Here is a 26,932-nt window from a genome sequence, read left to right as displayed (position 1 = left end):
CAAACATAAAAGCAAATTATGTATTTTAAGAGGTACTAAGTGCTTTGGAAAAAAAATTGTAGAGCTGGGAAAGGGAGATGGAGCCAAGTTTTCACATCTGGAATTTTTAAATGAAAGTGTGTAAAATCTACATGAAGTATACTTTTATGGGTCTTGTCTTTTTGCTTTTTTGTCTGCCCTCTTGGGCGCAGATGTCTCTTTGCTGCCTGGGAATTTGGACAGTAATGAAAATAACTACCATTTACAGATATGCTCGCGGCTACCAGGCATCTTTGACGATTAGTCCATTTAATTTTCATTACACTGGAAAAGGCAAGTATCATCTTTCCCCTTTACACAGGTTGAAACAGAAGCGCACAACTGGATAGGCATCAAGGCTCTTGAGCGCAAAACAGACTTAGGTTGACTTGTCCTGGTTATCTAAGGGTCAAAACAAGACTGACAAGCACTCTCCCCGGACTCCTATAAGTCAACGTGGGTGAGGAGTGCGAGCGCTCCCGTAGCCTAGACCGAGTGCGGCTCGGCGGAGCCAGCAAGAAGTACGTGATCTCAGTTCGGGGAGTAACGCCGTGACCCAACACGAGCCCAAGCCACTGGCGAGCGGGGCCGGAGCCCGGCGCGCTTGCCGGGTCAGGGGGTGGGGCCTGGACGTAAGGTGGGGGGGCCCACCATCCTCCAGTGAAAAGGGCTCCCGGAGTAGTTTGTCCTACTTTGCTGCCCGTAGAGGCTCCGAGTTGCCGCCCCTCCCGCGGGAGTGGTGGAGATTCGATCACGTGACAGTCCGGAGGCTGGAACTGGGCAGGTTGTGGAAAGCGCAGAGTTTTGACAAAAACAAGCGGCGACGTTGCCATCGCAGGGTCTATGGCCGAGGCGGTGAGGCCCCCGCGCCGGGCCAGGGCCAAGGCCAAGGCCAGCCGGACTAAAACCAAGGTGAGGGAACCCGCCCATCCCATCCTTCCCAGGCCCTGGCAGGTGCGCTCTCTTTTTTCTTCTCTTCGGCCTCTCCAGCCCTCTCTGCCCGTACCCTGAGCCCCTCTCATCCTCTGTCCCCACCTGCCCGTATTTGATCCCCCCACCCATTGACACCAGACTTGTTCCTCTGTTCTTCCTTCACGTTCCTCTGCCGGACTTTGTCCGGAGCCCTTTTTTTTTCTTTTTCCTCCTGTGACCTCAGTAGGCTCTTCCTTTTCTGCTCCTTTCTTGACTTTCCTCACCCGGGTCTAGATTCCTATCGTGAAGCAGCTTTTCTCTTCCCAGTCTCATCTTTAACTCTCTTTTTCTCCTTTATAATCTGTGAAAATTTTCAGTCCCTCTTCCCATAAAGAGGGAAGGGACCCCTCCTCCACTCAAGAATATCCTTTGGAAGAGCTTTACAGATAGAGACAGAAAGTAGACTGTAGTGATGTACCTTTTCAATTTAAAAATGCAAGATGACAGTGGTGCTGCTGCTGTTTATTTCTCATTATCCTGGTTGTTTATGATGGGGCACGAATGACCAGAAATTAAACCAGAGCGGGACTCATACAGCAGGAACAGATCTGAATTTTCTGGGTTTCCTGGATTATACTAACGTGTGGTATTGGTGTGATTTAAAGTTGATTTGTCTTGTTTTCAGGCACAGTCTGGCTTTCATTTCGTTCCCATATGTTTTCTGAAATGACATTTATTTTACAGTGAACAGATTAAATGCTGCCCGTGGATAGCTGCACATATATAATTTTGGCTTACCTGAAACTGATTTTTTTTTTTTTTTTATAAATTTATTTATTTATTTTTGGCTGTGTTGGGTCTTCGTTGCTGTGCATGAGGTTTCTCTAGTTATGCTGAGTCGGGGGGCTACTCTTTGTTGCGGTGCGCAGGCTTCTCATTGCGGTGGCTTCTCATTGCGGTGGCTTCTCATTGCGGTGGCTTCTCGTTGCGGAGCACGGGCTCTAGGTGCGCGGGTTTCAGTGGTTGTGGCACGTGGGCTCAGTAGTTGTGGCTCGCGGGCTCTAGAGCACAGGCTCAGTAGTTGTGGCCCATGGGCTTAGTTGCTCTGCGGCACGTGGGATCTTCCCGGACCAGGGCTTGAACCCGTGTCCCCTGCATTGGCAGGTGGATTCTTAACCACTGCGCCACTGAAACTGATTTTATATTAAGGAAATAATGAAGGTGGTATTAAAAATACAGGAAATTTCCTTTCCTACAGGTAGGTGATGTTCCAGAGCAGGTGTAACTTAAAAATGTTACAAAAATAAGATTTTCTCATGAAAACAAGATTTTAACAGGAGACTTGTGTTCAAAGCTACCATATTTAATAAGCTGTAAGTGACTTATGTAGATCCCTTTCATTATGATGCCTTTTTAAAAAAAACTGTAGTGGAGTTATGTGCATCAGTGTACCCAGGCCTGTGAGGAATTACTCTGGGGAGAAAGCCATTTTGCTACTAATTTCAGAAACATTTTTAAGAGAAGTAATTTTGCATTGTATTGGGCTGGTAAAGGACTATCTAAATAGAGGAGGAAGTAAAAAGCCATTGGTCAGCCATACATAAGGTCCCTGAACCTAGAATACAGTAGTGTATAACATGTAAACATGTAACATGTAAACCATTTATAGAGAGCAGAATCTTAATTCTCAATCTGTAGGGTTTTTTTTTCAAAATGAATGATGAAACTAAAGCCTAGATAAGTTAAATGATAAGCCAGAAGTCATGCAGTTAGTAAGAGACTCAAGTTAAAGCCCAAAATCTTAATTCTCAGTCCAGTAGCTTAATAATTGTTCTATATATCTATGTGTGTCCATAGATAGAGTGTTATAAATACTTCAAAATGGTCAATTAAGAGGATTCTCTGTTATTTTGTTTAGAACAGATTTTCTAAAATAAAAAATTAAAAAACTTAAATCCATCATGAGAAACCAATTGCTCATTTTATTTTTTTTAAGATTTATTTATTATTTATTTATTTTTTTGGCTGTGTCAGGTCTTAGTTGCGACACGTGGGATCTTTGCTGAGGCGTGTGGGGTCTTTTCGTTGCGGCGTGCAGGCTTCTCTCTAGTTGTGGCATGTGGGTTTTCTCTCCTCTAGTTGTGGTTGTGGTGCGCAGGCTTCACGGCGCCTGGGCTCTAGTTGAGACCCGCAAACTCAGTAGTTGTGGCGCACGGGCTTCGTTGCCCCCTGGCGTGTGGGATCTTAGTTCCTTGACCAGGGATGAAACCCGCATCCCTTGCATTGTAAGGCGGATTCTTTACCACGGCGCCACGAGGGAAGTCCCCAATTGCTCATTTTATTGACACATTGTGGGCAACCTCGCTACACAAACATAAATTTATTTTTTATCTTTTAAAATTTATAAAGAGGCCTTCATTCCAGAGGTATTTGATCAAACCAGAAATCCCTGACATACTTTTAGTCATCTTTCAAATCTAGTCAGTCACTAAGGCTTACCAACTGTATTTTGTAACTATTCTCTTGATTCTGCCCATTTCTCTCCATCCTGACTAACTCCACCATCCTCCAAGGAAGATTTCTTGGATTTTTGCTAAAATGGCCTTTCCAAATTCATTCTTGCTGCCCATTCTCTAAACTAAAGCTGGATTGATATTTTTATAAACAAAACCCCAAAATGATTGCTCTCCTACTTAAAGCCTTTCAAAGATTTCCCATTGCCCAGAGTCCAAGAGTCCCAGGTATGGACTCAGGGCCCTAAACTCTCTGGATTCTGTCTTTCTCCTCAGCCTCTGGTCTTCACTACTGTCTCTTTTGATTCTCAACCGTGTATGTGTCCTTTCCTGCTTTAGGGCCTTTGCGCATTCATGAGGTCTCTGCTTAAACCTCATCACCCTCATCAACCACATTACCCCCCCCCCCCCAGCCCCCCCTAGTAGCGCTCTGCACCCCTTTGTGTCACTCATCTCACTTGCAGTTACTTTGTTAACATCTCTCTTCTCCCTTAGACTGTGAGCTCAGTGAGGGAGGGACCTTTTTCCTAATACCCTTTACAGCCCTTGTAGGCATTTGATAATGTTTGTTGAATGAAGGAAAAAATACCAGTATTGAAGAATATTTCCAAGCTTTGTCACTCAGAAGAATTTACTCTGGTAAATTTCCTCTAAATAGTATGAGAAAACAAATGGAAAAAGTCCACGACATCAGCAACGCCCTCATACTTCTCAGTTTAGAAAATTGATTCTTCTCTTAGAGTAAATAGATTTATTACTTAGTGCTGGTTATGGTTTGGTTATGATCATGAAGTCCTACATTAATGAAACCTTTACCATTGTGGTGTGATTTGGTTACTGTTTATGGAACCATAAAGTAGTTCCAAGGCTCATTTCAGGAAGTGAGGAGTGTCATGTGCTTTTGCCTTTAGATAGTTTGACCCAGCAGCTGACCTGTATTCCTTAATGTAAATCATTTGGAAGATGAGCTCACATTGCTAGTTTGTGGTTATCTGGTGCTTATCACTTGATACCTAAGAGATAGTCCTGATTAGTTTCACCCACCTTGGAGGATCCTGACTTCGTTGATCATGGTAGATTATGGTTTAAGAACAGTAGATTTTTAGATTGGATTTACTCTGCAGAAGCAGTATATTTTATAGTCATGGAAAGTATTTTTGCAATTAATACTAAATTCTGAATGCTGACAACTCATTAATCGTAAGAGCATATTGTAATTGCTAAGGATAGACTGAGATGTGTCCCAGAAAACTGATAACAGAAACAGAGACCTTTAAATCCTCATCGCCTCTTGCTTCTTGGCCTAGATGATTTCTACCTCTTAGTCCCTCCTTCCCATGAGTGATTATAGGAGTGAAGTTGGGGGATGTTCTATATTATTTAAATCCTTTTGTGCCTCCTAAGATCCATTTATTTGTTGAATAAACACTCATCGATCACCCACTATGTCCCAGAAACTGTTCTAAGCACTTGGGATGTAAACAGAGGAAAAATAAAAAAAAGAACCTGGCCTTAACATAGCTTGCATTCTAGAAGGAGAAGACAGACAAACAGAAAACTCCATAAAAAAATAAATAAAATGTATAATATATTAGAAGATGACAAGTGCTATGGAAAAAGAAAAAGAGGAACAGAGTAAGGAGTTGGGTACTGGTGATTAGGATGGGTTGTGATTTTTAAAAAAAAATAAGTTTATTTATTTATTTATTTTTGGCTGTGTTGGGTCTTTGTTGCTGTGCGCAGGCTTTCTCTAGTTGCGGCGAGTGGGGGCTACTCTTTGTTGCAGGGCTTCTCATTGCGGTGGCTTCTCTTGTTGCGGAGCACGGGCTCTAGGCACACAGGCTTCAGTAGTTGTGGCTCACGGGCTCTAGAGCACAGGCTCAGTAGTTGTGGCGCACGGGCTTAGTTGCTCGGCAGCATGTGGGGATCTTCCCGGGCCAGGGCTCGAACCCGTGTCCCCTGCATTGGCAGGTGGATTCTTAACCACTGTGCCACCAGGGAAGTCCGGGTTGTGATTTTTATATAGGCAGTCAAGGTAGTCCTTACTGAAGGTGAAATTTAAGTAAAGACATGAAAGAGATGTGGGAGTTAGCCATTTGGATCTTGGGAACACCTGGGGCAAATGCCTTAAGGCAGTAGCAGTGTCGTTAGGGTGGAGTGCGTGAGGGGAGAGTATTTGGGATGGTCAGGAAGGTGACACAGGGCCAGGTCGTGTAGGGCCTTGTAGGCCATTGTAAGGATTCGTACTTTGAGTGAAATATGGAATCACCTCAGGGTTTCAAGCCGAGGAGTGATATGATCTAAGTTATTTTAAAGGGTCACTGTGCTTGCTTTGTTGAGAACAGACTGTAAGGGAGCAAGAGTACGAGCAGAGAGACCATCTAAGAGATGTTTGCTGTGATCCAGGTAGGAGGTGATGGTGGCTTGGACCAGAGTTGTAAAGCAGAAGTGGTGAGAAGTGTTTGCAGTTTGGGAGTTTCTGAAGATCTAGCCAAGACTATTTGTTGGTGGTTTGGATGGGATATGAGGAAACAGTCAGGGGTGACTCTGAGACGGAGGAGGCAGTGAGTAGGACAGCTTTTTTTTTTTTTTTTAATTTTATTTATTTATTTATTTATTTATTTATTTATGGCTGTGTTGGGTATTCGTTTCTGTGCGAGGGCTTTCTCTAGTTGCGGCAAGTGGGGGCTTCATCGCGGTGCACGGGTCTCTCACTGTCGTGGCCTCTCTTGTTGTGGAGCACAGGCTGCAGGCTCAACAATTGTGGCTCACGGGCCTAGTTGCTCCGCGGCATGTGGGATCTTCCCAGACCAGGGCTTGAACCCGTGTCCCCTGCATTAGCAGGCAGATTCTCAACCACTGCGTCACCAGGGAAGCCCAGTAGGACAGCTTTTGGGGACAGATCAGGAGTTCAGTTTAGGACATGCTAATTTTGAAACAAATGTCTCTCAGACATCCAAATGGATTGGATATGTGGATCTAGAGTTTGGGAGAGATAAAAGATTTGGGGTCATCAGCATATAGATAGTTATTTAAAACCAGAGACTGAGCTAGGTTACCTTAGGAGCGAGTGTAGTATAAAAAGGTGGCAAGAACAGAACCCAAGGGCACTCCAATTTTGCGGGGAGAGGCAGAGGAATCAACAAAGGAGTGTGAGGAGTGACCGGTGAGGTAGTATATGTTTGGGATCCTAGAAGCTGAGAGAAAAAAGTGTATGAAAGGAAGAGGAAGAGGTCAAGCATGGAAAGTGCTGCTGATACGTGAAGTAAGATTGTTAACAGCAACACAAAAGAAGTGGCAGCTAGGAGGAGATGTTGTATTCTCAGCAAAATGTGTAATCCCCATCCTTCTCCTTTTTACTTGTAAAGCATTCTTGTGCATCCCAAGGAGAGTGGGTAAAATTGCCCTGAGAGCTCTTGAGCTGATAGTTGGACTCATGTGTCCAAGCCCTCTTTATCTATTCTGTGCCAGGCATTGTGCTAAGTGCTGTGGATACAGACATTCATGATAAACAGACCCTGCATTTAAAGTAATCCCATGGCCAAGGAGCTTTGCCTGTTTGGTTCACTTCATGTACCCCATGTACTAGAACTATGCCTAACATACAGTAATAGTTACCTAATAAATATTTTCAGAATAATGAAAAAAAAAATAAAGTAATCCCACTAAAGTATTCTATGTAGTGTGTAAAATTGAACCATTATCATTTATGAAGAAGTAGCTCATTAATATTTTTAAGGATGGAAAGGAGTTGTAATTTTTTTACTTAGTACAGTTTAAAGAGGAAGAACTGCAAGTGATGAATGGAAAGTGACCATTTATTTTCTAGAACTTAAAAAAAAAACAAAACTTTTTTTCTGATTACAAAAGTGCTCATTGCTTAAAAAAAGTGTGTATGTATGAGTATATACACACAGAGAGAGAAGTATACAACACAGAAATGAAATGCCCTGAATTCCATCTCTTGGAGATAACTGTTGGTAGCAGTTTGTTATTTGCTCTTTATGTTTTTTCCCCACACATACACCAACACTCTAGGGCATATTCACTGTAATGTATGGTTAAGTATGTCTTTCTATGTTTATTAACAACTCTTCTGTTTCTGTATAACTTCTTGATTATTTTTTCTCCTGTGGAATTATTTTAAAATTGGTTCTCTACCTGTATGTAACTTATGTAGAGATCAAAAATCAAGAAATATTAATCTCTAGGCCATTTTCAGTTGTAAGAAACGTGTCTTTTGGTTAAAATAAAATTATGTAAGCACTAATTTTTGCACACACAACTTGATACACATGGAGTTCTGTTTGAATTTTATTCTGTGATCTATAATGATTGTTATATATACAGTAGGTTCTAATCTTTATCTCTGGTTAACTCAAGTAGGCAAAGTAATTGGAAGTTGGCTTTCTTTTTTGTTTTTAAATGAAATTTTGTATCTTAAGTGTAAAATTTGATTCAGATTTTGGCATAAAAGTTCAGTTTCCTCTGAATTCATTGGATAGTCCCTTTGCTTTCTGTGAGGCTTATAAAAATAAACTTCTGAATGTGCTAGAGCACATTTGTTGGATAATTCAATAATTTCTTCATTTTAGGATGCTAGTACCTAGGAGCTCAGCATACAGTTGTTACTCAGTAAATTCTTGTGAATTATAAGTCATCATTATTGTTTTCAGAAATGTTTATTGAACAAAGTGTTGAAAATCAGAGGCAGATCAGATCCAAAAAGGCATAAGATATATTCTCTGGTCTCAAGATATTTGTGGTCATTTAGGGGACACAACATAAAGATAAATAACCATATGTGGTAGCACGTGACCAGGGTCAGATGGCAAGTACACACTGCAGAGTTCAGAGTAAAGCATGTGCTGCGGAAGGGTTGATGTGGTCATTGAAGATTTTGTCTTGGGACAGGATCATAACTGAGTCATCAAAGGCACTGAGTGCCGAAGTTAAGAGTCAGACTTTCATTAAGTGGAGAGCTGTGATTGTTTTTGTGGTGTTCAGGGTAGTGTTTTAGGGAGACCAGTCTTATAGTGGTGTTTGGGATGAATTGGTGGTAGGACAGAGGCTGGAGGCTAGGAGACCTTTCAGGACCTGCTCCGCTATTCTGTGCTTTGGAGAAGTGAATTGAGCCACCGGGAGCTCACCACTGCTTAGAGGCCATGGCGTTGGTGATGAACACAGTGAATCCCTTTTCCCTCCGCATATGCACCGCAGACATCCTGTCCTATCCAGGGATCTGTGAGGGGCAGGGTCAGGCCTTTGCTACCCTCTCAAACAGTTGTGTGTCTCGCAGTTGTTCATCCTTTCCTTCCGCCTTCCTTCTCTGATCTGGCCAGTCCATTCTTTGAATCGAATTACCAGCTTTTCTCTCCTTTCCCTCGGCAACCCCAGGTTAATTCCTCTTTGGACCTAACTTCGTAACAACACAGGTGGAGAATTAAACAGAGAAGCACTGAGTTCCACCCCCAAGGGAAATAAAGCCCAAAGTCTTATGTGTTCTTCCCTGGGAGCATTAGGAAGGTTTAAAAAATTCTTTAATTGATTATCTAACCACATTATCTGTTGCTGTTATGGTTGTGATTATTCCCAGGAAGGTAGATCTGCTGGATGTGGGCCTGCAAGTTTGATAGTAGCAGCTGGAGACTTCATTTTATTTAGTTGAGGGGAAGAATTTGAAATTGCAAGGGCAGTCATGGAGTAGGGAAAGAGGAAGTGGTTTGGTGGGGTCAGAGTTGGGCAGCAACTTCCCTTGGCAAAGGGAAGTTAAAAACTACCTGAGGGACAGGCTGGAGAGGAAGCCTGAGGTGGCCTGTGGGTTGGAGGAGGTGTGTTTATTTGCTGTGCCCTTGATCTTGTGGCCCATCTTGGCCTACTTCCAGCTCCCTATCTTCTCTTCCAGTTAACATTTAACACCCCCAGAGGTCTCTTACAGTTTAAGAAAAGACAACTAAAATTTTCTCCCTCTATTTCACATTCCTGTCTCTACTTCCTTACTTTTCATTTATTTCTCAACTCTCTGAGTTTTTAAAATCTTCCATCTTTTCATCTAACAGCTTTATTGAGGTATAATTCACACACTATACTTATTTAAAGTGTATAATACAGTGGTTTTTGGTATGATCCAAGATTGTGTCACCATCACCATGGTTCAGAATGCCAAACTCTTTTGCATAGAGAAGCATCATGTTTGCTTCCCACCAGCAGTGTTTGAGGGTACTAATTTTTCTACATCCTTGTCAACACTTATAATCATCTGACTTTAGTCATCTTAGTGGGTGTGATATGTTACCTCATTGTGATTTTGATTTGCATTTCTCTGATGACTAATAATGTTAAGCATCTTTTTATGTGCCATTTGTATTATCTTTGGAGAAATGTCTGTTCAGATCCTTTGCCCATTTTTAAATTGGATTGTTCGTCTTTTTATTCTTGAGTTACAAGAGTTCTTTTCTTTTTATTCTGTATATAAGGCCCTTATACGATAATTGATTTGAAGACATTTTCTTCCATTCTGTGGGGTTGTCTTTCCACTTTCTTCATATTTTGATTTTCAGCACAAAATCTTAAAATTTTTATGAAGTCCAATTTATCTACTTTTTTCTTTTGTTGCTATGCTTTTGGTGTCATGTCTAACAAGGCTTTGCCTAAAGCAAGGTCACTAAGATTTACTCCTATGTTTTTTTTGAAAAGTTTAGAAGTTTTAGATCTTATGTTAGGTCTATGATCCTTTTTGTTAATTTTTGTATATGATATAAGATAGGGGTACAATTTTATTCTTTGGATATCCAGTTGTTTAGCACCATTTGCTGAAGGCTGTTCTTTCCCCATTGAATTGTCGTGGCATCCTTGTTGAAAATCAATTGACCTTAAATATAAGAGTTTATTTCTGCTTTATAACAAAGTGAATCAGTTATACATATACATATATCCCCATATCTCTTCCCTCTTGTGTCTCCCTCCCTCCCACCCTCCCTATCCCACCCCTCTAGGTGGTCACAAAGCACCGAGCTGATCTCCCTGTGCTATGCGGCTGCTTCCCACTAGCTATTTTACATTTGGTAGTGTATATATGTCCATGCCACTCTCTCACTTTGTGCCAGCTTACCCTTCCCCCTTCCCGTATCCTCAAGTCCATTCTCTAGTAGGTCTGCGTCTTTATTCCCGTCTTGCCCCTAGGTTCTTCATGACCTTTTTTTGTTTTTGTTTTTTTAGATTCCATATATATGTGTTAGCATATGGTATTTGTTTTTCTCTTTCTGACTTACTTCACTCTGTATGTACAGACTCTAGGGCCATCCACCTCACTACAAATAACTCAGTTTCATTTCTTTTTATGGCTGAGTAATATTCCATTGTATATATGTGCCACATCTTCTTTATCCATTCATCTATTGATGGACACTTAGGTTGCGTCCATGTCCTGGCTATTGTACACAGAGCTGCAGTGAACATTGTGGTACATGATAAAGCAGAAACTAACACACCATTGTAAAGCAATTATTCTCCAATAAAGATGTTAAAAAAAAACAAACAAAAAACCTAGGAGCAGGACAGGAATAAAGACGGTGTTGTAGAGAATGGACTTGTGGATATGGGGCGGGGGAAAGGTAAGCTGGGATGAAGTGAGAGAGTGGCATGGACATATATACACTACCAAATGTAAAACAGATAGCTATTGGAAGCAGCTGCATAGCACAGGGAAATCTGTTTGTTGCTTTGTGTCCACCTGGAGGGGTGGGATAGGGATGTTGGGAGCGAGACGCAAGAGGGAGGAGATATGGGGTATATGTATACATATAGCTGATTCACTTTGTTTTACAGCAGAAACTAACACACCATTGTAAAGCAATTATACTCCAATAAAGACGTTAAAAGAAATAAATAAAAAGCTCCCAACAACTTGAAAAAAAAAAGACAAGAAATAAAAAATGTTAATAAAAAAAAAGTTTATTTCTGGATTCTCAGCTCTGTTTCATTGATCTGTTTGTCTGTCCATGTGCTAGAACCACACTGTCTTTATTATTGTAATTTTGTAGTAGATTTTGAAATTGCGAAGCATGAGATCTCCAACTTTGTTCTTCTTTTTCAAGATTGTTTCATCTATTCTGTGTTCCTTGCATTTCCTTATGAAGTTAAGGATCAGCTTGTCATTTTCTGCAAAAAAGGCAGCTGGGATTTTGATAGAGATGGTGTTGAATTTGTATATCAATTTGAGGAGTATTGCCATATTAACAATATTGTGATCTGATCCATGAAAATGGAATGTGTTTTCACTTATTAGTCTTTAATTTCTTTCAAATTTTGTTTTGTAATATTCAGAGTATAAATTTTACATTTCTTTTGTTAAGCTTATCCCTAAGTATTTTGTTCTCTGTTCATTATAAATGAAATTGTTTTCTTAATTTCATTTCGTGATTGTTCAGCTCACTAAAATTTGGCCTCTCCCCTGACCAGTACACCAGTATTTCTCCCACTGTAGTAACCATTGGCCTCCCTCTCCTAATTTTCTTTTTCTGACCTCTCAATCTGACAAACCTATTTATTATAGCTAGTGTGCTAAACATCATTGCAGTGTAATTGGACCCACTTTTTCATTTTCTTATAAATACTCATGTAATGCTTTCCTGGTATTCATGATTTTAGGCAGTTTGGCAAAGTGGTTTGTATGCATTGTGTGGCTGTTCTCTGAATCTGATATCCACGGTTCACAGTGCAGATTAAAGTAATTTTGGAGGGACACGTTGCTTCTTGCATCACTACCACTTGTAAACATTTGGTAGTTCATTACCAGCAAGTTGAGCTCAAATTCCATTTCAGAAACATTCGTCTTTTCTTCCTAATATTAGGTGCATATAAATGTTTTACTTTTTTGGCTATTTACTTGTCAGCTTTTTTTTGCTGGACGTTTGCTGGACAACATAATCCAAAATCACTGATAACTTTGTAACCATCATTTTGCCTTCCTTAAAATTTCACAGTGGGGACTTCCCTGGTGGCGCAGTGGTTAAGAATCCACCTGCCAATGCAGGGGATACGGGTTCGAGCCCTGGTCTGGGAAGATCCCACAGGCCGCGGAGCAACTAAGCCCGTGCGCCACAACTACTGAGCCTGTGCTCTAGAGCCCGCGAGACACAACTACTGAGCCCACGTGCTGCAACTGCTGAAGCCCGTGCATGTAGAGCCCGTGCTTCTCAACAAGAGAAGCCACCACAATGAGAAGCCCTTGCACCACAGTGAAGAGTAGCCCCCGCTCGCCACAACTAGAGAAAGCCCGCGTGAAGCAACGAAGACCCAACACAGCCAAAAAACACCCCACATTAAAAAAAAAAAAATTTTATAGTGAGGGAAGTATTTGAGTGAGTCAGTCATTTTTTAGTTTCTTTGGATGTAACAATTTTATTTAAATAAATAAATAATAAATATTTCCTTTTTTTTTTCTTTTTTATCCAGGCTTCTTTCCTATGTATCTAGTTTGTGTGTTAATGCCAGAGATACTTCATTAAAAAAACCATAATTTATTTTATCTTGTTTTTTAAATGGTTAACTTTTTTTTGGTTTTTGATTTTTTTGGAATTAATTTTGGATTTAATAAGTTACAAATATAATACAGAGAGTTCCATATGCCTTTCATCCAGCATCTTCTTGTGTTATGTAACTGTAAATTCTGTGTTGTAGAACATTTATCACAACCAACAAATTAACATTGGTACAATGCTATTAACTAAAATATAGAACTCTTTTGAATTTCACCAGTTTTCTTGCTAATGTCCTTTTTCTATTCCAGTGTCCAATCCAGGATCCTACATTGCATTCAGTTGTCATGTCTCTAATAGTTTTCTCCAGTCTTTTGATAGTTCCCCAGTCTTGTCTTTTCTTTGATGATCACAACACTTCAGTTATTTTGTAGACTTTTCCTTAATTTGGGTTTTTGTCTGGTGTTTTCTCATGCTTAGATTGAGGTTATACATTATTAGAAAGGGTACTGAAGAGGGGATAAGCCTTCTCAGAACATCGTATGGGGATGTATTACTGGTTATAGTGACCCTGATCACTTGGTTAAGGTGTTGACTGCCAGGATTCTCCACTGAAACTTACGATTTTTCCCTTTGTAATTACTAAATATTTAGGGGATACTTTGAGACTATACAAATATTCTGCTTCTGCTTAAATTTTCACTCACTTTCATTACTTAGTAGATCTTGCCTCTTGCCTGTGGCAGTTATTACCATGGTGTTCTAATCGTGATTTTCTGTTTTTCTCATTCCATCTACATTTATTAATTGGACTTCTGTAAGGAAGAGTGCCATTTCTTGTCCATTAAGAAAAAAATACATATACATATATATATATATATATATACACATATATGTTTATATATTTAGTTACGTGAGTGTGGACTCATGGATATTTATTTTATTCTGAGGTTATAATCCAGTACTATAGTTATTTATTTCATTGCTCAAGTTGTCCTGACTTTTTCTGCCTGAAATTTGAATAAATATGTTTGTCAGGATGCAAACCTGTTGAAGCCTAAGATACTTGGAGACTGTTCTCTCTTACTTAACCTCTAGCAGAATGGAGAACAGCCTAATTAAGACTTTCCTTCTCCATTCTTGAATCATAATTTGTTGCTCATTCTCATGTCTTCCTCTGTAGGGATTAGACTAGTGAATCTCCCAAATTCAGCATTCTCAAAATTGAATAATATGAAATATGAAGCACACTGCTTATGAAGTGAACTTAGATTTTTTATACAATTTAAAAATTCCTCATGTTGAAAGCATCAGTTATTGTTATAAATTATTTCACATTATAAATCTTGTTTTTAGGAAAAGAAGAAATATGAAACCCTTCAGAGGGAAGAGTCTGATGAAGGCTCCCTTCCAAAAACCTCCAGAGAGCTGGAAGTCCCTACCCCAGCTTGTGAATTCAAAGGAGACCATCTAAAGGAGTTAACTGATTCCCAGCTCCAGAATGATGCTAGTCGACAAAACGAGAGTGAAATGTTTGATGTACCACTCACCTCCTTAACTCTAAGCAATGAAGAGTCCCTGACATGTAAAACAGAGAGTCTAAAGGAGGGAGAGGAGATCAGAGCCTGTGCTGGAGATGATGCAGTCAAGCCGAAGGTCGATCCTGGAGGCAATGTCGGAACCAAAGTAGAACCCCCCGAGAACATTGCAGAAATGGAGGAAGATAAACTGGTACAATGTGGACCTTTGGACAGCACACTGCAATCTAATGTTTCTTATATTCAGCAGGAAGTGGAAAATTTGAAGGTCAGAGATACTCAGAATAGGAGAGAAGACAAAGAAGCCTTGGGTCTTTCTTCAGAGGTGCTACAAAATGTTGGCTTGCAGAGTTCTTGTGAAGCCAAAGACATTTTTCAGCCACCTAGAGGGAAAAAACTGTATCCCCAGTTGCCAGCTGAAACTGCTGGGTATGTACCGGCTTTGGTGGCAGTGAAACCCTTGCTTCGTAATGAGCGACTCTACCCGGAGCTCCCATCTCAACCAGAAGTAGTACCATTTACTGAAGAACAGCTAAAAGTCTTTGAGCCTGGTTCATGGCTGGAAAATGTTGAGTCATATTTAGAAGAATTTGACAGCATGGCTCATCAGGACAGGCATGAATTTTATGAGTTGCTTTTGAACTACTCTCGCTGTAGGAAGCAGCTGCTGCTGGCTGAAGCTGAGCTCCTTGCTCTGATGTCTGATTGCCAAAATGCCAAAAGTCGACTGTGGCACTTCAAGGAGGAACAGTTGTCTGTACAGGTATATTGACTAGCGTTCTGTAAAGCTTGCAGGAGCCTGGGGAATTTGCAGTGGAGCTGCTATTCCTGTGATGCCATTGAGGTCTGGAGTCTGCTCCTTTTACCCGCTGACCCTGTCTTAGCCCATAGTAATTGAGAGCAGGAGTCATAGTGTCATGTGCCCACAGGGGCCAGGCAGGTAACCTGGAGAAGTGAAACAGGTCGAGTGGGACGGTGATCACTGGGTAAGCTCATGCCTGGTCCAGCAGGGGGAGCTGCTCTTGTGTTATAGTTGATTGTTGCTGTGAGGTTATATTGGTTCAGCATTGCCACATCTTATATTTTTCTAAGAGAAGCTAGAAACCTGGATTTTTATGTGAGGGATCCTGGTTTGTAAATGTTGGCAATAAATCCACACACACACACACACACTCACTCACTCACTCATGCACAGTAGAGGCCAAAGCAAGTCATGTCTCCAGGTGAGATTCAGCCCGTGGGCTGTTTAGCTTGTGACCTTAGGCATAATGCCAGGAACATCTAATGGGTAGAGAGTGTCAAGGGGAGGATGATCCATGGAACGAGGTCAAGAGGAAATGAGAAAATAGGGAAGGCAATAAGATGTGACCCTAGGGAGGCCAAGGTGCCATCAGGAAAGCCATTGCATAGTGGCCTGGGAGGGATGGCGAGGAAGAGAAGGCCACTCTTGACAAGTTCAGCAGCGAAGGGAAGATGGAAGAGATGTCAGGGAGAAACGGGTGATTTCCCCCAACCCTAATCATCATTCCTTGGAGACCTGTGTATCTCTTTGTAGATAGGAAGGATCCTATGGAGAGGGAAACTTGAAAATACTGAAGAAGAGAGAATAGAATCAAGAAAACAGTTGGAGGGGTAGTATTGGAAAGGAGGGGTTTGTTTTGAGCAGAATCACAAAGAATGGTGAGGTTAAGTACAGAGATGTTTTGAGGTCTCTTGAAGTTGAGGGATATCACATTGACCTCAGTGTTTATAAAGTAGAAGGTAAGGTCATCAATGATGAGGGTCTTAGAGACAAGCTCTATTGTTTTCTTGCACCTTTCCCCACCTACTGCGTTTTAGGGTTTCTCTTCTCGTCTCTGAACTTGTGATGCCTTTGTGATTGGCACCTGGTTGTATAGTAGCTTTATTGTTTTCTACGTGGTAGTATTGTTCCCTCACTGTGATTTGTAAGCTCTTTGAAGATGGTACCGAAGCCTGTGTATTGTATACAGGCTTCAAGAGCAAAGAGTAACTGGCTTCATATCTTACCCTTTTGCCCACTGCTAGGGTATCTGTGCTGATCAAGTGAAAGTTTCAGGCCATCATCGCTACCAGAGAGTGGAGATGAATGAAAATGCACTGGGAGAGCTAAAAAAACTGTTTGATGCCAAATCTGAGCACCTCCACCAGACCTTGGCGCTGCATTCTTACACTTCTGTGCTCTCACGGTTGCAAGTGGAGTCTTACATCTACACATTACTCAATAGTTCGGCTGTTCTGAGATCTTTAGCAATTCATCAGGAAGGCCAAGGTGTGTAAGTAATGAAAGTCTCACTCTTTCTTGTGGTCTAAAATATAAAAAGAATTGAGGCATACAATCTGGTTGAATCTACTGTGTGCTGATATTATAAGGGATAATTTGTGCTTGCTGTTTTACCTTACCTCCCCCAATATAGGACTGAGATCTGCCTTAATAACATTTCTTGGGAGCAGTGCCAGGTCTCCCTACCCCGTGGGCTGTCATTCTCTGCTTCTCTAGGAAGCCGAAAGTTTACTTTTTATCATTAATGTCTCTTACTGTCCTAATTTATGTGCTCGTTACCAATTCAAGTCCAAATATAGTTTTTGATTCTAAAACTAATAATCACAATACTTTTTCATTCTCTGTCTGTTGCACTTTATTTTTGCTTGTCCATTTTGTTGGGGTGTTTAATTTTCATCAGAGCATTTATAATGTTCTGAATTTTTCATCTTATTTTGGGTTTTAAGAAATTAGCCTTGGGCTTTCTTCGTGGCTCAGTGGTTAAGAATCCGCCTGCCAATGCAGGGGACACAGGTTCGAGCCCTGGTCTGGGAAGATCCCACATGCCGCGGAGCAACTAAGCCCGTGCGCTACAACTACTGAGCCTGCGCTCTAGAGCCCGTGAGCCACAACTACTGAGGTCCGCACGCCACAGCTACTGAAGCCTATGCGCCTAGGGCCTGTGCTCCACAACAAGAGAAGCCACCGCAATGAGAAGCCCGCGCACCGCAATGAAGAGTAGCCCCCGCTTGCCGCAACTAGAGAAAGCCCGTGCACAGCAACGAAGACCCAACGTGGCCAAAAATAAATAAATAAATAAATTTATTAAAAAAAAAAAAAAAGAAATTAGCCTTTACTATATGATAAGTATTACTTATGCAATTTTTATTTCTTGGAGAGATACTAGGATCATTTAAAATAAAAAAATCCTTCCCCCTTATCGTTTTCATAACTAATCAGAGAGCTGGGGCTAGGCCAGAGATTTGCTGATTTTTAAATAAAAAATTTTGATGAAGTTAATTTTTTCTTGCTTTGAAATACTTCACGAGGTTAAATACTTTTTTCGGTTTACGTATTTAGTAGAAACTCAGATATTTTGATGTAACTTTTCTCCTTGGATTTTCATCTGAATTAAATATTTTAAATAGTTTACTTATTTATTTATTTTAAGTAGAGACACTAAAAATTCTCCCACAAATACTATTTATATGGGACTCATTTAATCCTCTTTTTAATTTATAGCTTCTAAACAGGTAGAAAGCATTCCCTCTGATCTGTGTCAGCTAAAGGAGTGCATTAGTGTCTTATTCATGTTCACCAGGAGAGTTAATGAAGATACTCAGTTCCATGACGATATTCTTCTCTGGCTGCAGAAATTGGTAAGGAAATAGACATAGTATACTGTCCTTTATTTCCCTGATAATTTAAGAATTATCTCCTGTTTCCTTATAGGTTTTTCTTTAATAGCTTCTTCAGCTAGTTTGTTTAATATGTTTGTGACGTTTTCTTTGCTCATGACGTGGAAATAAGTTATTCTTATCTAGTGCATTATTAAGCACACAGTGCTTTTCTGTCTGATAAAGTTTATGTTAAATGATCTTTGGCCTTCGACTTAGGAGGAAATGGAAATGTGGGAAGCATGCTAAATTTAAGACTAGATGTATATTCAGAATATAGGTATGTGAGCTAAAAGTTGTTCATATCACTTTTTTATCATCTTATGTTTAATGCTGTACTTAGTTATACTTTAAAAAAATGTTTTTAAGGGAAATAAAAGGAATCAGGATTTGGGAACTTCAGGAAAGATATCAGGTGTGTTACAGGGGGAGAGGTTGTTTACTGGTTATGTTTCTAAATGGAGCTGCCTTGGGTGCTTTTTTTAGGTTCATGCTAGCATTCTTAGATATGGGCTGAGGTTCTAAGCATACTTACTTGGATTTGAGAAACTATTACAAACTGGGAATAGATTAAACTACTTGACTTATATCTATTCACGTGTGGCCAGGAACATTAGTGATTTGTAATTTGCCAGATAATAAAAATTGGGTTTGCAGAGAAACTACTTATGATATTTTTATCAGAGTGCTCATAGGTTCGTAGGCCTCTGTGTACCTCTGTGGTAGAAACTCAACCAGTCAGTGGTATATCTTATGTCTGGTTACTCTTTTGAAAGATCACATGTATTTAAATATCGGATAAGTGATTTCATTAGACCCTTAAAAACATTCGTCTTTGTAAATAGTAAAACTATACATCCTTTACTGTTCAGGTGTCAGTGTTACAAAGAGTTGGCTGTCCTGGAGATCACCTCTTCCTTCTAAACCATATTCTTCGATGCCCGGCTGGTGTTAGTAAATGGGCTGTTCCTTTCATCCAGGTATGATGAATGGCCTTCTAATGTTGAAGAGAATGGGAGGCGATTTTGTTAAACATTTTTCCTGAAGAAGTTGCTTTAAAAAATAAGCCTACTTTAAAAATATTGATATTTAAAATAAAATTATTGGGATATATCCAGTCTGTATTCGTAGGAGTTATTATGCTGCAACTTCTTGGACCACCCAAAATTGATGAAATTAAGATGGAATTGCAAAAGTTCAGTTGTAGTCTGGCTTGGTAGGTTTAGTAGTATTTAATTATGTAAAATTTCTGTGCAGTAAGGCTTGCTAGGACTTTTTTCTGTAATATTCAACACAACGTCCTAAATTAATCCATCTCACACTACAGTTGGTACAGATAAAAAAGAAGCCACAAGCATCTCAAAGTTCTTTAATATTAGCAGAGATCTCAGGTCTGTGCGATCAATTTAGGCGTCTCTGCTGCTTGCCTTTGGGTTGTGTTGTTACTCATAGCAACCCCTCAGATAGGTGGGTATGAGCCAGATGTATGCCAGGTCATTCTCCATGTTACCTTTTCTTTAGTATTTCTGGTGGCAAGAAATTTGAATCTTTTTAGGTAGAAGGAAGATTTTTTGTTTTTATTTACCTTTGGATTAAGATAGCAGTATACTCCTCCCACCCATATTGTTTCAGGTAATTAATGTAAATGGCTCAGCTACCTCTGTTCTCTGAGTACAGCCCAGTCAGTACTGCCAGGTAACCCACAGGTGTTCTCACTCTTGTGGATGAGGTGCCAGTTCCATCTTTGTTTCCTTAACAGCTCCCTTTGTCAAAATTCTGGTGAACTAAGGTTATGGATACTTGGGTTGTTGGTTTTCTACAGTATACCTTTTCCTTTTCTGATTTCAGATCAAAGTGTTGAATAACCCATCAGGGGTCTTTCATTTTATGCAGTCCCTTGCCCTGCTAATGTCTCCTGTCAAGTAAGTGTGGAAGAGCTTCGTGAAGTAGAAATGAAAATGTTCTATCAAACAACTGGCTTCCTAAACTGCCCAGATCCAAACAGTTGCTAAGGGAAGAGTCAGCATTCCAAAATTTAACATTGCAGGTTTTCTTTGGGTTTAATACCCTTTGTCCCAAAGTGACCCTTTTAACTGCTTTTTTTTTAAACTGATTAACTTTATTGGGTCCTCCTTTTTAGTGGATTTGCCACTCCTGTCATATATGTCATTGTGGTGCTGTGGGGAGAAAAAAAGGATGATCTCTTCCTTAGAAGGAGAGATTTAGTGGCAGAGGAAAAAAAAAGCACAGTCAAAGAGATTCAAGTGCTAAATTGTGTGAAGCTATGATTGATGCAGTAGAAATGAAGAGAGTAAAGAGAGTAGAGTGGAGTAGTCAGAGGGTTCCAGGTGGATGAGCTGGGTTTGAAGAATGGAACTGATTTCAGCAGGAGAGGAGTAGGGAGGGCACTGTAGGTGGGAGAACAGTGAGCAGTGGCCCACAGTACAGGGAAGGATAGCTGTGCAGGGGGCAGTTCGGAGAGCAGCTTGGCTGGAGTGAAGGGGTGTGGGAGGGGTGATAATAAAGATGAACAACTAGGGTGAGTCTGGTTATAGAAGACCTTGAAATTAAGACAGATACTTGAGATGGTCTGGCCTTTGTAGCAATTGAGGGTTTTTGAAAAGGGGTAAAAGTTGTATTTAAGGAAGATTAGGATGGACTGGAGGCAGAAGAAGATGCGCTTTTGCTTCATTTCTTGCATTGACTTGTCTGCGGTTGCAGACATCTGGCTCTCCTGGCTCTGGAACCGAATCCAGCATCAAGAGGGCACATCCTTAAGTGGGGGGAGAAGGCAGAGGTGTGTACAGGTGACCTTGAACTGTGTTACTACCACTGGCTCTTGATCCAGGAAAGCCTATCTGCCCCCAGCCTCAATTGGTGCTGGTAGTGGGAAGGAGAAAGTGGGGAATGGGAAGGTCATCTTCCCAGGAAAGGATTAAGTAGCTGATTAAATAAGAAAATGTGGGCAAGGGTGGCTCAGACCGAACTCTGTAGACTCTGAGTCTGAGTGACTGAGAGAGTGTTGGCAGCCCCAACAGACCGAAAAGACAGAAAGGAGAGCCGTTGGGTAAGGAGGAAAATTTGAGGTCATTGGGGTTTGCAAGTGGACACGTACGAGTGACAACTATCAGTGGACATGTGGAGCTGCAGGACTGGAGCCCCTCAGGTTGGAAACTGGAAGTCTTGGAGGAGAGCTCCTGGTGAAAGGAGGGAATGGATGAATTTTCAGAGTTAGGCCAGAGAGGAAGGAGCAGAGAGCTGAGAACTGGGTGGTGGTCTCAGAGAAGAAACTTCTCTGGTTACACTGACTCGTCAGGTCCAGCCAGCACCTTGTGAAAGCCTGGCTGGCAGGAATTCCCCCAGATTCCTCCCTCTCACCGCCTGGATATAGGGGCTGCTCCTACCCGTGGTGTTTAGGTGTACTTTTCCCCCTAAACCAGCTTCTCCATTACCTGCAGATTATCCTTTTTTTCAGTAAAGCATGTTTCCTGAACACTTTGTGAGCCGGTTAGAGTTCAGGTACTGTGTGGTCCTTGGTGTACTGAGGCCCCACTGTGGGCGGGCACTGTGCTGGCGTAACTGCTTCTCTGCGGTTCCTCATCATTATTGACCCAGAATGGCTGTGGTCTCTACACCACGATAAGCGAAGCTTTGGTCTCCTTGAGTTTTAGCCAGTTATGATTTCTTATTTACTAATTCAAACCATTTGAAGGTTGGGTTGATGTCTGACTCTTCTTCAGGGCGAGTAGATGATCCAGAATGCACGCAGTGGGCTTTCTGTGTTTATGTTTAGGTGATTGGAGTGATTTCCCTTGTCCTTTAGAAATCGAGCCGAGTTCCTGTGCCACATGAAGCCCAGTGAGCGGAATCCATCCTCCTCGGGGCCTGCATCGGGGACGTGGACACTAGTAGATGAGGGAGGAGAAGAGGTAACTCGTCATGTCGACAGCATTTTGATTAATCATTTCTGAGCTCTTCTTTTTACGTGCCAAGTATCGTTCTAAGCACTTCTCACGTATTAGCCCATTTAATTCTCCCAACAGCCCCACGAGGCAAGTACTGTTTTCATCCCCCTTTTAGAGATGAGGAAACAGGTGCGGGTGGGGTTGAGGGAATTTGTCCCAAATCACATGTCATTAAATGCAGAGCCTGTGCTCTGAGCCAGTGTCTCTACTGCCACCCTTCTCTAGACCGTCTCCCTGTGCAGCTGGGAGAGTCTGGAACCTGGAAGTGTTTACATATTATGTACACTTTATATTAGGATTTTATTTTATGCAGCAACAATTTTCTGGGCTTGAGGTCTCACCTACAGTTACTCTGAGTCTGTATAACAAAGAGCTGTATCTTACCACGGTTCTGCTTTAACGCTTACAAACTTCTTATCTAGATCTTCTCATTTGAAAGATGGAAGATAATTTTCTGTTTTTGGTGAGAATTTAATGATCAAAACCCAGTTTCTTGGGAATCCCCTGGCGGTCCAGTGGTTGGGACTCTGCGTTTCCACTGCAGGGGGCCCGGGTTCGATCCCTGGTCAGGGAGCTAAGATCCCACATGCTGCACAACATTGGCCAAAACAAACAAACAAAAAAACCCCACAAAACAAACGAAAAAACCCCCAGTTTCTCAAGATAACATTTATTGACTTTTCTTTCTACTATATACGTGGTTAGTGTATTGCTAAGGCATTTTTTTTTTTCCAGCTAGTTATCGGCCCTATCTAGTGTGTTTTTATGGTCGAAATCCTGATTTGATGTGTTTGTCCAAGGTTGGCCAGGGACTAAATTTACTGAAACCCCTTCTCTTCAAAAGGAGTTGAAAGTTTGCAGTGGACACTCCTTAGAATGATAGCGTGGCAGCTGTGGGATCATGTCTGTGTATTTACCCAGGTGTTCATTCAGAAGCAGGAGCCCCTTCACACTCATTGTGCTCGTCCTGGGACCTGTAGGAGGTGGTGAGATGATGGTAAATGATGTGGCCATGCAGACTTCTTTGCTAGAGATTGAACAGTCATCTGGAGACAGCTTCTCAGGAGCTGGTGCAAATTGGTATTTTTTTTTTTTTTTTTGGCCTCGCCACACGGCATGTGGGATCTTAGTTCCCCGACCAAAGATTGAACCTATGTCCTCTGCATCACTGCGTTGGAAGTGCCGAGTCTTAACCCCTGGGCTGCCAGGGAAGTCCCAAATGGGTCTTTTAAAGATTGTGATGGAGCAGGTTTTTTTTTTCTTCGAAGACTGGTTTCTCCTAAGAGAGAAGTCTTTTTTTCTGGTAGGTTTCCTGCGTTTAATCCTAAAGACAGGTAATCGTTAAGGACTCTGGAATTGTGCCTGGCTCCTGGTTAGCACTCACTGGATGTTGAGTGGATTCAAGAGCCTGGGGAGGGAATGCTGGGAGTTTCTGCCGTTGACTCAGAAAAGGCCATGGGCGGAAGGCACTGTGAATCGTCCATGTCAGTGGTTTCTTGACACCGGCTGTATATTAGAACCACCTGGGCAACTTAAAAACCTTGCCCTGGCCCACACCCAGACATCCAAATGTTTAAAAGCCTCCATGGTTGATTCTGATGTACAGCTGGAGCTGAGGACTGCTCTAGGTAGAATTTCTGAGGCTCTTGTTTGCTAGCCATTTAGGACATGTAAGAGGGTAAAAATGAGTGGCTTCAGGAAATTATGAATGAATTGCATTACTCCCTTGTTGAAACTGAGGTGATAATTCTTCAGAATCTCTGCATCTTTTTACAGTATTCCCTTTTGAATGTAGCGTATCTTAGGACACAAATCAATTTGGTTTCTAAGGAGACTTTAGTGCTCTGTATCAAACAAAAAACTCCAGCTATTTCCCCTATGTGATCCCTGTGTATGACCACTGTTATTTTTATCCTGTTTTCAGCAGCACTAATTGACAACAGAACTTTGGTTATCCATAGCAAATGCTAATTGCTTCTCGGTAAGTCAGTTAAGTGCGGCAGTAGGCCTGAATTTTGGGGCAAGAAGAGGCTTGTAGATAAAATAACTTGGACTCTTAGTGAACGGTTCTTTAATTGATGTTGTCAAATCACTGAGATTTATAGTAAGATCCCTATTCTAGAGGAATTATTTTTCATCTTCTTTGGGATGGAAATTTAATTGAGAGCGGTTTCAGCCACTGAAGAATGGATATGACTCAGATACACATAAAATTGTGCTTGCAATTTTAAGGGATTTACAGGTCATCTAATAGAACTGACAGTATAAATCTCTGTCCTGGAGGAGAAGTCCACGAGGACTCATGAGAATACCACACGTGTACCACTGAGACCTGTGGTAATTCAGCTCCTGTAACTCTAGACCATGGTGTCATCTGGTCAAATCAGCTGATATGATTCTGCATCTTTTCCCTTAGGATGAAGACCCTGAGACTAGTTGGATTCTCCTTAATGAAGATGACTTGGTTATTCTTCTATCACAGTTCCCATTTCATGAACTCTTTCAACATCTTCTTGGGTTTAAAGCAAAAGGTAGACGAATTCCTTTTGTCATATGTAAAATGTGGTAGGGGCAAGCTCAAACACAGGAACTTAGCATCAAGTCTTGTCTTGTGCGGGCTCCTGATTCGGGTTCCCCATGCCTGGCTGTACTATACAGAGATGATTGCGTCACCGTGGCGAGGCTTCCTTCCTTTCTCTTGTGATTGTAGTTTCCTCCCTGGTGCTTACATGCATAAGGTTGACCAGCTTGCACATAGCCCAGCTTTAATAAATGGTTTTCATTTTGCACTTTGTCTCAAGTTTCCCATTTTATATTGACATAGGAGCCAGAGCAATGGGGATTCTCTATCTTGGCTTTCTTTCCTCATTAATATACTGACATCCATATCTTTCAGTGTTTTTCCATAGTAATTATAATTTTTTTCCTTTTCTTTGATTAACTTCTAGGTGATTATTTACCTGAAACAACAATACCTCAAGAGATGATGAAAATTTTTGCCTTTGCTAACTCCTTAGTGGAACTTCTGGCTGTGGGGTTAGAAACCTTCAATAGAGCACGCTATAGGCAGTTTGTCAAGCGAATTGGTTATATGATCAGGTAATACTGCTCTTGGTTCGTCTGTTTCTGTTAACTTTCACCCTGGTCAGTCACAGACACTGTATAATTGGGATGATGGGCATTGTAGTGGTATAGTTCAGGTCTTATTTCTCATAAAAGTAAGAATTTTTTTTCTTCCCCATCTACCTCTTGGGAATTTAAAATAAATACTTCCAGTCAGAATAATTTGGTTAATTATCTCAAATCTCAAACTGGTTTGCTAGACAGTTGTTCTTGGAGTCAAGATCCTCAGAGCAGCTGCTGGGTTGAACTTGGCCAGAGAGAAGGGGTCAAAGAAAATACAGGGTCTTTCCCCTTCCTTTACTCTCTTCTACCTCCTAGCTTTTGCCTGGGAATTGTCGTGTAGCTGTGGAAAATTGGCAGTAGCTCTTTTGCATTATTATTTCTCTGTTTTCTCTCTTATTTACTGTAATTGTAATTTCTATAAAATACCATTTAAAGAAAATTATAAAGATTTCATCAGTGGCCACTGTATTTGAATTGGGAAAGCATTATCATTTATTTGCATGAAAGGTAGGTTTATGTTTTTACTATCAAATATGAGTAAATTCTGAGAAATGCACTGCTTTTCATTGAATTAATTTTGTATCCTCTTTTCTGTATCATCAATTTTTCTGTCTTTACAGTGTATATAAATACACTGCTATTTCTTCCAACCTCCTTACCTTGAAAGAAAACTTCCAAAAAACTGTAAAACTTCTCCCACTCCCATACTTTTGTTTCCAAAACATAATTGACTTTAATTATTTTAGATACGTATCCTTCAGCTTCATAAAGCCAGGTAAATGATAGAGGATGCCCTGAAATTCTTGAACTCTTCACAGTCAGGCTTTCGCCCCCAACACTACCCAAATAGCTCTGAAGAATGAAGGTTGCTAATGAACTTTGTGCTTCTAACTAATCCAATGGCCACCCCTCAGTTGTCATCTTGCTTTACCTCTCACACAGTTCACACAGCAGCCTTTGTCATGGTTGGTCACTTTTCCTTAAAGCATTTTCTTTGCTTGACTTCCAGGATACCATGTTCTCCTGGTTTCTCCTCAGTTTCACTGGCTGTTCATTTTCTGCCTCCTTGGTTGTTTCATTCTCACCTCCCAGACTTCTTAATGTTGGAATGCCTCAGGGCTTCATCCCTGGACCTCTTTATCCAAACTTGCTTCTTGGGATTCCATCTATTTTAATGTCTTTAAATATCATCTAAATACAGTTAAAATTCCGAGATCTATTTCCAGCCTCTACCTTTCTTGTAAGCTTGTATATCCAGCTGCCCACTCAGCACCTCCACTTGGCTGACTCATGATCATTATAGTTTAATAATCCCCAAATGGGCCCTCTTTCCCCACCTCTCAAACTGCTCCTCTCACAGTCTTCTCAGTCTCAGTAAGTGGCAACTTTATTCTTCCAGTTGCTCGGGCCAGAGCACTGGCAACATCCCTGGCTTTTCTTTTTACACCCCACACCCAGTCTGATGGTCAGTTCTGTCATCTCTACCTTCAAAACACCATCTTTCATCAAACCTAAGGTATATTTTGTGCACCACTAAGAAAGAAAAAATGCTGCCAAATGACGACATGTCATCAATTTTAATGACATTCCAGTTGTAGAGATTAAAGCGTGAAAGGTGTGCATCCTTTGAATCAATGAAACATGCTATTTCTAGAATCCAGCCTCTTCTCACCATGTTCACTGCTACCACCATAGTTCATCTT

At 41.0% G+C, this 26,932-nt stretch overlaps 1 protein-coding gene across 2 annotated transcripts in view; it reads left to right on the top strand.

Annotated features, from left to right (window-relative positions):
* Window positions 1-795: 795 nt before the first annotated feature.
* EPG5 (ectopic P-granules 5 autophagy tethering factor) overlaps window positions 796-26,932 on the top strand; it is a 137,225-nt gene continuing 111,088 nt past the window's right edge. For both annotated transcript variants that reach the window (XM_059895727.1, XM_059895728.1), the window contains exons 1-9: window positions 796-930; window positions 14,279-15,223; window positions 16,507-16,750; window positions 17,984-18,120; window positions 19,011-19,118; window positions 19,987-20,060; window positions 21,962-22,067; window positions 24,520-24,634; window positions 25,052-25,202. In XM_059895727.1, the coding sequence (XP_059751710.1) occupies window positions 862-930; window positions 14,279-15,223; window positions 16,507-16,750; window positions 17,984-18,120; window positions 19,011-19,118; window positions 19,987-20,060; window positions 21,962-22,067; window positions 24,520-24,634; window positions 25,052-25,202 (1,949 nt within the window). In that variant the 5' untranslated portion in view covers window positions 796-861. The remainder of the gene's footprint in view (window positions 931-14,278; window positions 15,224-16,506; window positions 16,751-17,983; window positions 18,121-19,010; window positions 19,119-19,986; window positions 20,061-21,961; window positions 22,068-24,519; window positions 24,635-25,051; window positions 25,203-26,932) is intronic.

The sequence above is a fragment of the Balaenoptera ricei genome, chromosome 14 (genome assembly GCF_028023285.1).
Source record: "Balaenoptera ricei isolate mBalRic1 chromosome 14, mBalRic1.hap2, whole genome shotgun sequence".
Lineage (NCBI taxonomy): Eukaryota > Metazoa > Chordata > Mammalia > Artiodactyla > Balaenopteridae > Balaenoptera > Balaenoptera ricei.
Note: the sequence above shows the minus strand (reverse complement) of the source record. Positions and strands in the feature narration are given on the sequence as shown.